The sequence below is a fragment of the Gekko japonicus genome, unplaced genomic scaffold, assembly GCF_001447785.1.
Source record: "Gekko japonicus isolate JY-2015 unplaced genomic scaffold, Gekko_japonicus_V1.1 scaffold88, whole genome shotgun sequence".
In the NCBI taxonomy this organism is placed as follows: domain Eukaryota; kingdom Metazoa; phylum Chordata; class Lepidosauria; order Squamata; family Gekkonidae; genus Gekko; species Gekko japonicus.
Genome location: NW_015160209.1, coordinates 1403711 through 1417513, shown reverse-complemented (window position 1 = coordinate 1417513; position 13803 = coordinate 1403711). Strand labels below are relative to the sequence as shown.

The 13803-nt window shown below is 40.6% G+C and overlaps 1 protein-coding gene across 1 annotated transcript in view; it reads left to right on the top strand.

The window, feature by feature from the left end:
• Positions 1–13803, top strand: part of CSPP1 (centrosome and spindle pole associated protein 1) — a 75374-nt gene that overhangs the window by 5578 nt on the left and 55993 nt on the right. The window contains exons 3-6 of the mRNA XM_015408976.1: positions 3894–3990; positions 9095–9192; positions 10262–10285; positions 11880–11960. Coding sequence (XP_015264462.1) covers positions 3894–3990; positions 9095–9192; positions 10262–10285; positions 11880–11960 — 300 coding nt within the window. The remainder of the gene's footprint in view (positions 1–3893; positions 3991–9094; positions 9193–10261; positions 10286–11879; positions 11961–13803) is intronic.

The window sequence follows — 13803 nt, the reverse complement described above, 5'->3', positions numbered from 1 at the left end:
CTTATTAAAAATGGTTTGCAGCCCACATACCATGTTTTCTGATACTCATTTGACAGCTGATTGCGTACTGTGATTTACAAACCATCTCACTAAGCCATGGCACTGCTTCCTTAACCATGATTTGGTGTGATCACTGCATCGAGGCACTGTTGGCAATATAGCATGTAATGCTGCTATTGCAAAACAGCCTTAACTGTAAAATTAATTGAAGATTTGTGGGCTGAAATTTTGGAGGGAAGAAAACATCAATTATTTCTTGAAGCTTGCAGGCATGGAGTGCTCAGGTCTGGTGTGGGATGCTGGGGAGCGTTTGGCTATATTTTTATTTTATTTATTTATTATTTTAATTTATAGCCCGCCCTCCCAGCAAGCGGGCTCAGGGCGGCTCACAAATGGGGCGCATGCCAATACATAAATGGGTTAAAACTGTTTTATGGCTGGTATACCGACCGCATAATGCACCAGCCAACAGCCTGCCATCTCTGGCCGAGGCTGTGGCGGGCTGGGCATTGGAGTTCTCTAGGCTGATAGTCTTGGGTGACTTCAGTGTCCATGCCGATGATGCGGCCTCTGTGCCGGCGATAGACCTGGTGTCGTCCATGGTGGCACTAGAACTCACCCAATATGTAATGGCTCCCACGCACCAGGCTGACTCTGCAGGATCCCATGCCCCCTGGCGGCTCGTTAGATAAGCTTGTTGAGGACTGGCATGGCCAGCTCTCGGCAGCCATCGACAAGATCGCCCCCCGATGTCCTCTGCGCCCTCGCTCTAAGCGGGCCCCTTGGTTTACCGAGGAGGTGCGGCAAATGTAGCGTGGGCTCAGATGACTAGAGAGACGATGACGGTATGCCCGCGACAAAGCATCAAGAGCATCCTATAGGATGTTTATGATATCCTATGAGATGGCAATCAAAGCCGCAAAGAGACAATTCTATGCGGTTGCGTCTGCTAGCTCACGCCCGGCACAATTATTTAGAACGATTCGGTCTTTAACAGAGCTGCCGCAGAGCAGGCCAGACGACAGGGAATTGGACATTGGCTGTGAGGCTTTTGCGAGCTATTTTGCAGATAAACTCCTGCTGCTCTGCCGACAGTGAGTGAACTCGAGGCTCCTTGTATGTCTTCTAGTTCCATTCTGGATTATTTCAGTCCACTCAGTCTTGAGGAAGCCGACAGATTGCCCTCAGTTGTATGCCCAACCACATGCAGCCTTGATCCGTGCCCTTCATGGCTTATAAAAGCAGGTCATGAGGGGCTACAAGGTGCCCTTAGGGACATTATCAACAAGTCCTTCATGGAGGGGCTATTCCCAGGGGCACTCAAGGAAGTGATGGTCTGCCCGCTCCTGAAAAAAAATCACGAAATTCAGCTGAATTGGCCAAGTATTGGTCGGTTTCCAATTTGCCCTATATGGGCAAAGTACTGGAGAGAGCGGTGGCGATTCAGCTGCAGGGCTTTATGGATGACATTTCCTTGCTGGACCCGTTCCAGTCTGGCTTCTGGCCGGGTTGCGGGATGGAGACGGCACTGGTTGCTCTCACAGATGACCTCCGGAGGCATCTGGATCGAGGCGGTATGGTGGTACTGGTGTTGTTGGATCTGTCGGCAGCGTTTGACACCGTCGACCACCAGTTACTGATTCACTGCCTCGGCGACACTGGAATCCAAGGGCTTGCCTTGCAATGGCTTGCCTCTTTCCTCCAGGGTTGGGGACAGAGGGTGGCGCTAGGGGAGCAGACGTCCCAGAGGCACCCACTGGTGTGTGGGGTGCTGCAAGGGGCGGTACTGTCCCCAATGTTGTTCAACATCTACATGCGCCCCTCGCCCAGATTGCCTGGAGGCATGGCTTGGGGTGTCACCAGTACGCTGATGACACTCAGCTGTATCTGTTGCTGGGTGGCCAGTCCAACTCCAGCCCTGATGACCTGGAGCGGGCGCTTCAGGATGTGGCGGGCTGGCTTAGACTGAGTCGACTGAAATTGAATCCAACGAAGACGGAGGTCCTGTGCTTGAGTCGGAGCTGATTGGGGGTAGGGATCCCACTACCGACCTTCGGTGGGGCGCCTCTGGTGCTAGCGCTGTGGGTCAGGAGTTTGGGAATGGTCCTGGATGCCTCTTTAACAATGGAGGCCCAGTTAGCAGCCACTGCCAAGGCGGCCTTTTACCATCTATGGCTGATCAGGCAGTTGGTTCCCTTCCTCGAACGCAATGACCTTGCAATAGTGATCCACACGATGGTCACCTCGAGATTAGACTACTGTAACGCTCTCTACATGGGGCTGCCTTTGTCCCAGATCCGGAGGTTGCAGCTAGTGCAGAATGCCGCAGCCAGGCTGTTGATGGGCCTCTCCATACGGGACCACATCTGGCCTTTGCTGAGGACACTGCACTGGCTGCCTATAGCGTACCGAGTTTGGTTCAAGGTGCTGGTTTTAACCTTTAAAGCCCTATATGGTCACGGGCTTGCCTACCTGAGGGACCGTCTCTCCCCATATGAACCCCAGAGAGCACTGAGGTCAGAGTCGCAACATCGGTTGACTCTCCCTGGTCTGAAAGAAGCCAGGCTGAATACTACGAGAACCAGGGCTTTCTCGGTGGCGGCCCCGTACTGGTGGAATGAGCTCCCAGAGAACATCAGGGCCCTGCGGGACCTCTCACAGTTCCGCAGGGCCTGTAAAATGGAGCTCTTCTGCCAGGCGTTCGATTAGGGATCGCCACTGAGGGGTGTGCCCTGGAACATCTTCTGGCCGAACTTAGACCATCTTCTGGCCAGAGTCTCTGCTGGTTACTACCCCATCTCGGGATTTGATTGGATTGCCGCCATAGTTGGTTTTGTAATTGTTATTGTTTACTTGTTTTAACTGATATGATATGTATTAATTGTTTTAATTTTTTGTCATGCTATTTAATCCTGTTAGCCGCCTTGAGCCTGCTTGTCAGGCAAGGTGGGGTATAAATACAAATAATAAATAAATAAAATATCTGAACAACCTATTCCATGGTGACATTTGTAAATCATTGAATGTTAAAAGTATTTGGTCTTGTCCAGTGAAGACAAGTAGGCATCCGCAATCTGTTCATGCCGAACAGTGCTATATGAATTTAAAACAAACAAACATCCAGCGTTTGGGACTCCTCTGGTAGTGTGCCTTACTGGATCTTAACCTTGAATGTATCCCTTACCAGTTGGGTGGAATTGCCAAGCTTTGATAGCTCTTATTGCCTGGCAGGAACAAAATGGGAATCTGAACTTCTGTCAGGTTGTCAGCCCTGAACATCTGTTCAGGGGGGTTCATACACAGAGGTCATTAGCACAGTATGAGAATCTGTAGATTGAGGACACTGAAAAGTTATAAAACATACAATAGTATAATTTAAGAATGGTGCAGCACTAGTGTAACTCCTTCATATTGGGCCAGATTTTAGTGGAAAAGATATACAACTCTTTCAGTTAGTCAGAATGTTACAGGTGAAAAAGCAAGTGTAATATCTGGAAAATATTTATAGATGAGAATTAGTTTCCTTTTACGTTTTGAAATTTTATTATTTATATTGGCTCACCCATATAATAGCCAAATAATTAACAAATAATAAAAGTGAGACCATGTCTACATAACCAATAAAACAATCAGCCCTAAGTTTTCAGTTACTAGAAGGACATCTCTAGATATGTCTGCTAAAGGGAAATGTCCTGGTTGTGTTTGCTGTCTTGTGTGATCATGACATTTTCATAAACTGTCAAGCCATGTAGTTTGGATCATGTACATTAAAACCCTGTGGTTTACTCAAAGATACTTGTAAAAGCTCTTATCCTCTAGAAGCAAGAGCATGTTATCCCATTGATCATCTATGCTTCCACATTTTGCCTTATCCATGCTTTTTTCATTTGCAGAACAAAAGTGCAGAGAAGCTTACAGAAACCAGCAGAATGTTAATATCCATGGCTAAAGAAAACATTCCACCAAACAATCAAGAGACCGATGTACTTGGTAGTGTCTTTTAAAAAATATTACTTAAGCTTTTATTGTCTTTAAATAAATTGACAATAAATACAGTAAATATTTTCCTTATGGTATTTCCCCCTATGTACAGTCAGACTTATGAGATTACCTGATCATTGTCTCTCCTGTGTCCAGGAGCTGAGGTGTTTTGTGATATAAAGATGGAATTTGGTGTATATGATGAGATCTAAAGCATGAGGGACTCTGTAGTTGTATTTTAAATCTCTTCCAGGGTCTTGTGCAATATGGACTGGCTGCTGTGCCACAAAAGAGAATTGCCTGTACCTGGTAACTGCCGTCCCACTTGTCATAATTCAGCTTCTTGTATGCACTGACTACCTGTCCTTTGACAACATGCAGTATTGAGGGTTTCTTACATTCTCAGGAAAATGCCAAGCCTGACTCTTACCTTAACTTTTAGTAGTATGGTGGTATTACATGGAAGATACATTCCTTTTCATGTCTGTATGAAGCTATGAAACAACTGTCTCCTTCACAGTTGCTATTCTTTAAAGTGTAAAAATGCACTTTTCACTGGTATTTGCGCACACATACATTTCCTCTATATCTCTAGGTGTTTCTAACTCCTGAGATGGTTATCCTTGAATTTCCATCCACTTGTATGCCCCAGTTTCTGTATTGTATTGGGCTTCTGTGATAGCCACCTCCTACAGAGGGTTCTCCCACCATTGGTTGTTGCTTAGCAACATCTTAGTTTCTTTCAGAATGTAGTTGCTTCTCTACTGTTTACATTAAATTTATTCTTATCTTCTGTTCTGATGCTATTTTTTGTGGTTTCCATCTGTGATCAAGATTCTTTTCAGTCCAAGAATGACATTTGAGCATGTTGCTAGAATGTTTATCAGAATTTGTGCTATATTGATTACACATTCATATTTCATGCTATAACATTACATAAGAAAATATTCTTCTTATAATTGGGCTTAATTCTTAGTTGGATCCCTGGAGAGAGTGTCAAAAAGAAAACTAAGAGCTGTACTGTTGCTGTTTTGGAGCAGTGGCGATTTCAGATACAGAGTTCCCAGCTTGCTAGCTTGAAAGAAAATGTTCCTTGCTGCAAGTCATAACAAGTGCTACATTAAAAGTGCCGTACATCAAAAGGGAGACAAACAGGGCAAATTAAACAGAGTTATACCCTTCTAAGTCTATTGAAGTCAACAAACTTTGAAGGGTATAACTCTCCCTTGGATGGTACTTCTAAGCTCTGCTTAGTAATGAAGTTACTTAGTGATGAAATTGTCCACTTAGACTTAAGAGTTCACTTCTGGACTTTGTGTTTTTTGGAAAGTTGTGTATTCTGTTTCTGTTGCAGTATACAAAAACAAACACAGTACTAACCTGCTCTGTAGCACCATAGGGCCAAACACAATGCAGACCATAAGGCAGTTTGGAAATTAAAAGTCCTATATAAATGATAGTAGTATTATGTTGTCCAGCTTCATGAGTCTAGAATTAAATTGTCTCCACACATAAATACTGAAAAATGACTACCAGGATATATATAAAATGTATAATGTAACACTGCTTAGGATTGCACTGTAGGACTCTATTCAGATGTCAAAACCCAGCTCCGGTTTATTGTGTGGGTTCATGCTCTCTTCCTTCTCCCCATGTGTGCTGAGCCACGACTGAACACTGGTTTAGGAAAACCAGTAGTTCTTTAGTTTAACTCCCAACAGTTTGTGATCCTTGGATGATCAGTGTGAAATTAAGTATTTTGGGGGGAAACTGTCAGGAAAGGAGACTCCATTTATCACAATGTCTAAGGGCAAACTATAGACTGCATGTAATGTTGATTACCTTTTTTCAACAAAAAGCAGCCATAGGTGTCAGACTTTTGTGTAGAATACTGGGCTGCTTAACCTATTTCTTCATGTTGCTTTCCCTGCGAAAATTGCCCTGTTTTTGAAGTTATACTTGGAGGAAATTATAACATTAGAAAAGGGGCAATTTTGACAGGGAAAAATGATAAGTCTTTTTTTCCCCCTACAGGGAAAAAAGCAGGTGGAGTGGGGTAGAATCTTGAATGGGAAAATAGCTCAAGTGGAAAGAGTTACACAGACCCAACGTCACATGTCTTGTTTTCAGCCTCCTGTGACTATTTTTAATTTTTAAAAGTTGAGTTAAAGTTACACCCAACTACATGCCTTACATGAAGACTTCACGATCTTTGAAAAAGGTTCAAGAGGCTCAGTGGTTAAAATTACTGCCTGATCAGGGCTGTAAATTGTGATAACAGAAGTACCAAATAAGAGTTGGCTATTTTATTAAAAACATAACACTTCTCTTGCTATTTTCTAGCTATGAAAATATGAACATTTCAAAGACTGAGGTTAATTTCATTTTATGCAGATGTCTTCTCCTACCCCCCCGCCCTTCTGAAAAATAATAAGATATTTTATTTATTTTCCCATAAAAAAGCTTGGTTGCAAACTTTTCAAATAGCCCATGGTCTTGTGTCACACCTTTGATGAAACTGTTCAGATTTAGAGTTACATAGTAGTGTGACAGTAGGTAAAATGACATCACTAGAAATGACCTAAAATAACAATTGCTACTTGCCCTCAGAGGCCACTGAGGAAACCTCATGACAACACCAAAAAAGTATGCTGTATTTAACTTTTGATCCATAAGTTCTATTATATTTTAGAACATAACAATTGCTTTGCTGGTTAAAGCCAAAGTCCTTCTACCTCAGCATTTCTGATGGTGGTCAGCTAGATACCTCAGTGAAGCTTGCAAGCAGGGTATGAAGTTGCTGTCTCTGTCCTTTGTTGTCAGCCCCTCAGCCTTTAGTAGCTACAGGTATATTGCCTCTAACCACCATTGGACTCCCATTGTACTGGGCAGATACAGTGAGCTGTCTTTCAGTCCACTACAGTGGCTGGCCACCTTTGCAATATGATGTCACAAACAAATGACTTGTGTGTTAGCCATGCTGTTTATATTATCACATTGAAATCTGCATTTTAAGGGGCAGTACAAATGAGATGTTTGCCTCAAAATGAGTCGTCATGCTCTGAATGGTATAATTTCAATAAAATAGATTTACTTTATCATGGATCTGTATTAGATGTCAGGCGACATATGTATCTAAAAAAAGTGGCCTGTCTTTGGAAGTGCTCTGCATCCTCTATCCTTGCTACTGTTCATGTCTGAGTTAGTAATTTAGTAAAGATCTGAGCTTGTTTCTGAAGGAGCCTATACATTTATTTATTTGAAATTACTTCTGCAATTTAGCTCAGCTTGCAAATGTGCCATTCAGTGTGGTTTTCTTTTGGTTGTTTGGAGCGTTACCATAAGATGTTATTTTTGACAAACTCAATTTTATGCTGGACTGTATTGGTCCAATAAACCATCTCTTGATTTATTTTCTATCCTCCTCTGGAGACAGCATCCCTGTACCTTTCTATACCATATAAATATAGATTTTGTTGCACTTCTGAGGGGAAAAAATCAAACTCATACAGCCTAATTACCAAAAGCAGTACAGGCAAAACCTATGCACATTTACACAATCTGATGTAGTTTAGTAGATCTTACTTTCAGTTAAGAGTACATAGATCATATTTAGCCACTCACCTTTCGCTTGTTTTATGGTCAACTTCTGTCTCTTCACAGCCTTTTTTTTTGTAAATGACTTTAAGTGATTATGGAGCTATGCGTTAGCCATAACTGCTTTTCTAAGTGCTTGGCAAAAGAGAAGTAGCTAGAGAAAATGGGTTCCATTCTGAAATGCTTTTCTGTTTTGATACCGTAACCCCAGTTCCCCAAATGAAAGTTAAAAGATGGTGTCTGGATGTTATAGTCTGTCTTTCTGATTGTCAACCATTTGAACTGCTTAGGTTAAGGGAAGCTGAATTGCTTGATACTGAATTTATCCTTGCCAATTACTAGAAAAAATTCTTGCCAGTTATGTCGTACCTATGTACTACTGATGGCTGCTGATACAGTAGAAGAATGAAAGACAGCTGTTATGCTTGATGCTGACTAAGGGCTGAGGGCTGGTTCATACATGCACAACTTTTTTTGCCACTTTATTATTCAAAAGTTAATGACTTCTGCTGAATGAATCTGGTCCCACTGGAAAAGACCATGGTAGCAGTAATATGAGATGATGGAGCTTTTGAATGTGTGCTATTTGGTCTCTATTACTGTAATCTTCAAGTGATTTAAAACTATATGTGAAACAGCTCTAAGAGTGGCTTTGCATTTTGAAGATACCTTACCAAGTATACAGCTGTCCTGTAAGTTATGCATTGCATGTATTTCATCAGTCAGACTATTTATTCTGATGTGTTTTGAGAGTTCTCTCAGGTTCCTCTTCACTATGTAGACAGTAGACAGACAGACAGACAGACAACCTTTGTTGGCATGTAATGTAGACAGTAGACACATATATTGTATTTAACAAGTGATATTTGGCCACTGCTTAACAATAATATTGGAATACGTTCAAGAATGCCCATTCCATTACCCTGTTGTCCCATTTAGGTGTTCCTTTAAGTTTAGAGGGACATTCCAGTCAGGTTTTACAACTTAGACCAGAATAAATTTTTCCCTTCTGTTTCTTGTTTTGCATGTAGCTAGCTTGGATGCTGAAAAGGGAGGGAGTAAGACAATGCTCTATTGGTTATTCAGAACAGATGACTCAATCTTTTTCATATGTCAGAATTCATAGGCACTGAAGCCATTTGGGAAGAGCACTGTTATAAATGCCTTCTATACTGGGCAAAACTAGTTTAAATTAATGGGCAGTGTATTTCCCCATGAGCAGTGAATGGGAGTGATACAATTCTGCAGTAAATTTGTGTTAGTAATTTTCCAATTCCTTCCTTATTTACTTTTATTGGGTCAGGCTCAAATAGCTTGAGAGTTACAGAGCTTAGTAAAAAGTATTTTATTTAAAACAAGACAATTTATGGTTCAGCTTCTATAGAAATCAGTATGTGAAAATCAAGTTTGTTCTTTTGAATAAGACTGAATATCCGTTCACACAGATGTTCATCAGTATTTTGTGTGTGTGTGTGTAATATAATCTCCAACCTGAGAGCTAAATTACATGTTACAGAATACGGCCTAAGCTTGCCTCTTGGGGAAGAATATGAGCGTAAAAAGCACAAACTGAAGGAGGAACTTCGACAAGACTACAGACGTTACCTTTCTCAGGTAAAAAAAGTCCTGATTACAAGTCTTGTGTCTGATTGAATTTCCAGTGCTTGCTTACAAAGTAGAAGTACATTTAAACTCTTCTGGTTCATTGGGTGTTCCCTCAGTGATCTCTCCTTCCTGGCCTGTGTTTTTATTTCATTTTTATGTCATTTTTATGTATATTTTATTGTATTGTATATGTATTTTAACTTGGTTTTAGTTGTTTTGATTATGTGTTTTGTTAAAACCAAAGCTAAAATACACATACAAAAGCATAAAAACAAAACATAAGGCAGGAAGGAGAGATTACTGAGAGAACACCAAACGAAACGAAAAGGTCCTTACCCACTGACTGAAGATGGTAATAGAAGGGGATAGAGAAGTCTTCTTGGGGAGAGAGTTCCAGAATTATGGTGCCCCAACCCAGAATTTCCATTCCTGAGTTATCATTCACCTAATGTCAGAAGGCAGGTGCACCTGAAGCTGGGCCTTGGGAGATCAAAGCATTGGTTGAATAGATTTGTAGAGATTAGACAGTCCTTCAGGAAGGTTGATTCCAAGCTGCAAGGCTTTAAAGTTCAACACAATACTTGAACTGTGCCTGGAAACATTGGGAGCCAGTGTAGGTGGACCAAAGTTAGAGTGATATGGTCCCTACAATCCTCTCCAGACAACACACTGGCTGCAGCATTCTGTACCAATTGAAGTTTCCAAACACTTTTCAAGGGCAGTCCCACGTAGAGTGCATTGCAGTAATCTAGATGTAACCAGGACATAGTATGCCCTTCTCTGCACAGGGAAGGGCACAGCTGGTTAACTGATCAAAGCTGATAAAAGGAACTCTTGGCCAAATTTGCCACCTGCTTATCCAGTAGTAGGCCTGGGTCCAAGTGTGCCCCTGAAATATGGACCTATTCCTTCAAGGGGAGTGCAACCTCATCTACAGTGGAAGATACTTTAAACCCAGGGTTAGACCTTCCACTCACCAATAGCGCTTCTCTTTTGCAGGGATTAAGTTTCAGTTTTGGGATAAACATATAATTTAATAGAAATATTCTTATGAACAGTCTATTTTCCTAATTTTTAGGGTATTTCACAGGCAAAGAAGAAGGTAGGCTTGCATCACGATACTCTTCAAATTAACTTAATGTCTTGCTTGGTTCTAATTAAATTTGCTAATGAAAAGGTTTGAAAATCAACATTTTCTGTGTTGGTGTGTGCTGTAGCTGTCGTTTGTGAGCTTGCTTGTCACAATATAATGTATGTATAATTATTTTTCATTCGTGTTCTCTTATTGCATTGGCTTTATGTTTGATATCACTGGTGAATTTATCGCTCTTCTGTGTAAGTTTTCATATGGTCGTTTGCTTCAGGGAATGCAAATACTGACATTATTTTACTGGTGTGCCATCAGTCTGAGTTGACTTAAATGATTAATTTTAGAATGTTTTCAAAAAAAGCTCCTCATCAGTAAATCATACTGTATGTCACTCTTTAATTTAATCAGCTGTGTTTATATCTATTTTTAGTAGCTTGGAAACATAATTGATTGTGCTTGGCATGTTGTTAAACAGAACTCAGACACTCACTTTGATGGTACCCCTTTTTTTTAAAAAAATAAGTATAAATTACATTTATATTTAAATTGTGAAATAATTAAATATTTCTGATTTGCTTTATATTTATCATCAGCATCATGCTAGAGCATTAGAAATTGCTATACATTACCAAATGTGCCATATTGAGCTCTTTGGATGATGAGTGAAATGCATATGTGAGTATTTTGAATGACTCCTGAGCAAGTCATTAATTAACAGATTGGCATGGGTGGATGAAGGACATGTGGCACGGATAGCTCAATATGTTCAGTGAGGGTACTTCTACATCAGCTGTTATCCTGCCTTCATCTAAGGTCCTCAGGGTTGTATACAGATATCTTTTCCTTCATTTTATTGCTTCAGCTGGTTATTCAGTGAGCTTAATGGCACAGGGCAGATTTGAACCTAGGCTTCCTAAGTACTAGTCTGATACTCCAGCCATTATACCATACTATAATTGGCTTTATGCATCCTCAGTGCCCCTCTAAATTCAAACAATGGTAATCAATCTTAGCAGGTGTCACATGGTAAAGGTTTGGGGAAAATTCATGATGTTGTATGCCTTTTTTTTTTTTGCTTGGTTTGTTGGTAAGGTGAGTTCTTTATCTACGTAGTACTTATTCCTCTGGCAGTCTGTTTTTTTAATTGTGTTGGGTTATCTCTCTGTGCTGTTGACATTCATAAAACTACTCGAAAATGGCTGAATATGCACAACTCTTCCGTTGTTGTGGGAATTGGATTGTTTCTTATGGTAAGCATTGAATGCATGATGAAGTGGATGCTTGATTGCTTCAATATTATGTACAAATCTTGGGTCAGTACCTATTACTTAAGTCATTTTTGTCAGTTCCACAACAGTGCTGATTCATAGGTGATGCTTCAGATGACTCACTGTTCTATGCTTCAGCATAGATTCCGCTGTCACCATATGCATGATAAGCCAAGGTCTGCTGCAACAAAAGGGCTGTGTGAATCAGATCTGTGATAGAAATAATTTAAGAAGCGATACAAATAATTCAGGCAGAGTTATCTTGGGGAAAAAATGACTAAATCCAGTAGCATTACCTAGTTCAGGACGCAATGAGTCATTGATTTTCTTCTGTACAGAAAAAATATCTTACATCTGGTGAAGTTGACCCATATACTCAGGGAGTGTCTCTTCCTATTGGTGACAGGCAGTCTGCCAAGGTAGGTACACAGAACTGCTGTCAATATTGCACAGGGTTTGCAATTCAATAAATAGAACTAGCACTGTGAAAATTAAAACTTCAGTATGAAGTAATTTACTATGCTATTTCTAAAAACATTTGATTAGATGCTAGTGTAAAAAAATATATATAGCCCTTTAACGTAGTCATTCCATGGATGTGAATGTGACTTAGGTAATGAGGTAACCCCCCCCTGCTTCCACCATCTCACCTTTCTGTTTTTAAAGGTCTAGTCACTGTGGAACTATTTAAAATAGTTAGTATGCTACGTGGTCTCAGTCCAGGAATTAATGTTGTTTTTAGTTCCCTGAGGTTTAGGACTTTATGTAAAGTAGGGAGGAGGGAGTATTTATTCTAAAGAATATTTTATACTTGTTTAACTTTCTGAATTGCCTTATGGTCATTTTATCTAATCTGTTGTCTCATACTTCTTGGTATCTTTGGCATTTTTATGCTTGGCAAACTAATGAGACTTTGCCAGTCCTTCACACTAATAAACTGTGAGGAATTAAGAGAACAGTGTGTTTGTCCTTTAGAGCGAGGCAGTGAACTATACATCGCATTTTTCTCAATCTTCATCAACAGCCCCGTAGCTAGGCAAAGAGGAGGCACAGTGGCTAATTTAATTAACTAAATTATATTAATTAACTGAGACTTTCACAATTCCCTCATAAAGCATCAACCACATTTCTATAATAAAGAGGAGGAGGAAGCAGGTAGAAACTTCTGTACTGGGCAAGGTTTCTGGAGACACCAAGATCTGTGGTAGAAGCTTCTGTACTGGGCAAGGTACCACTAACTATACTTCAGCACAAGGTGGAATCATGTCTCTCATCAGCCACATATTTGATGCAGGTCTATATGATACTTCATCCCAGCTTATTTAGAGCTCATCAGTCATAACCTGCAAGTTGGTGTTGCTATCGTTTTCTTTTTATTTAATATTTTGAGAGAAATAGGTTTGAATATTTGGGAGGGAGGGTGTATTTTGCACTGTAGATTTGAACTGGTTTAAATTGTTCCCTCACCTGAGGGAACCCTTGGAATGGTCATTTGTGAGGGGGAGCTTGGCTGATTTGTCAGCATTCCCATCATGCTATAATAGCCAGGGTTTATTTTTCTGGAGACACCAAGATCTGTAGTTCTGTCAATTTGTAGTTGATACCAAATGAAGACAGGTTTGGTCAGTGTGTATATTCAGAGAGGAAAAGAAGGAAGAGGAAGGTAGGACTTAGGTATAAAGAAGTAAGTCTTCTCATGTAATAGAATTCACTGTGAAAATAAGTCATCATAGCGAATTGCTCTGCTCTTGTGGAAACAAGCAAACAACAACTTTTTAGGGAGCAACATTACTAAATCTGGTTCGTCTTTAACTGTTTTACTGTCTGTTGCTGACTAGAGATATTCTAATTGAGCTGTGTATTGACAGCTTTATTGGTCTTTCTTTGAAGACTTCAGGAAAAATTGAAGCATTTCTGTTGTGTGAAGATTTGTAGCCTTAAAGTCTCCGCAGTATTTTATCCTAGCAGCAGTAGCTACTAGCCAGGGTGACTAAAAGAAACCCCCACATTTAGAGGCAGTACACCTCTGAATACCAGTGTCAGGAGGCAATATCTGGGGAAGGCCTTGGCCTCTGTTCCCTGTTGTCGGTCCTCCAGAGGAACTGGCTGGCCACTGTGTGAGACAGGATGCTGGGTCTGATCCAGCAGATTATGTTTTTATACCTAAATTTATCATTTTTAGGAATAAAAATGGATAAGTAAACACTTATTGAAACCCAAAACCTTTGTAGTTTTGTTTGTAAGCTAGCATTCCATTTATAT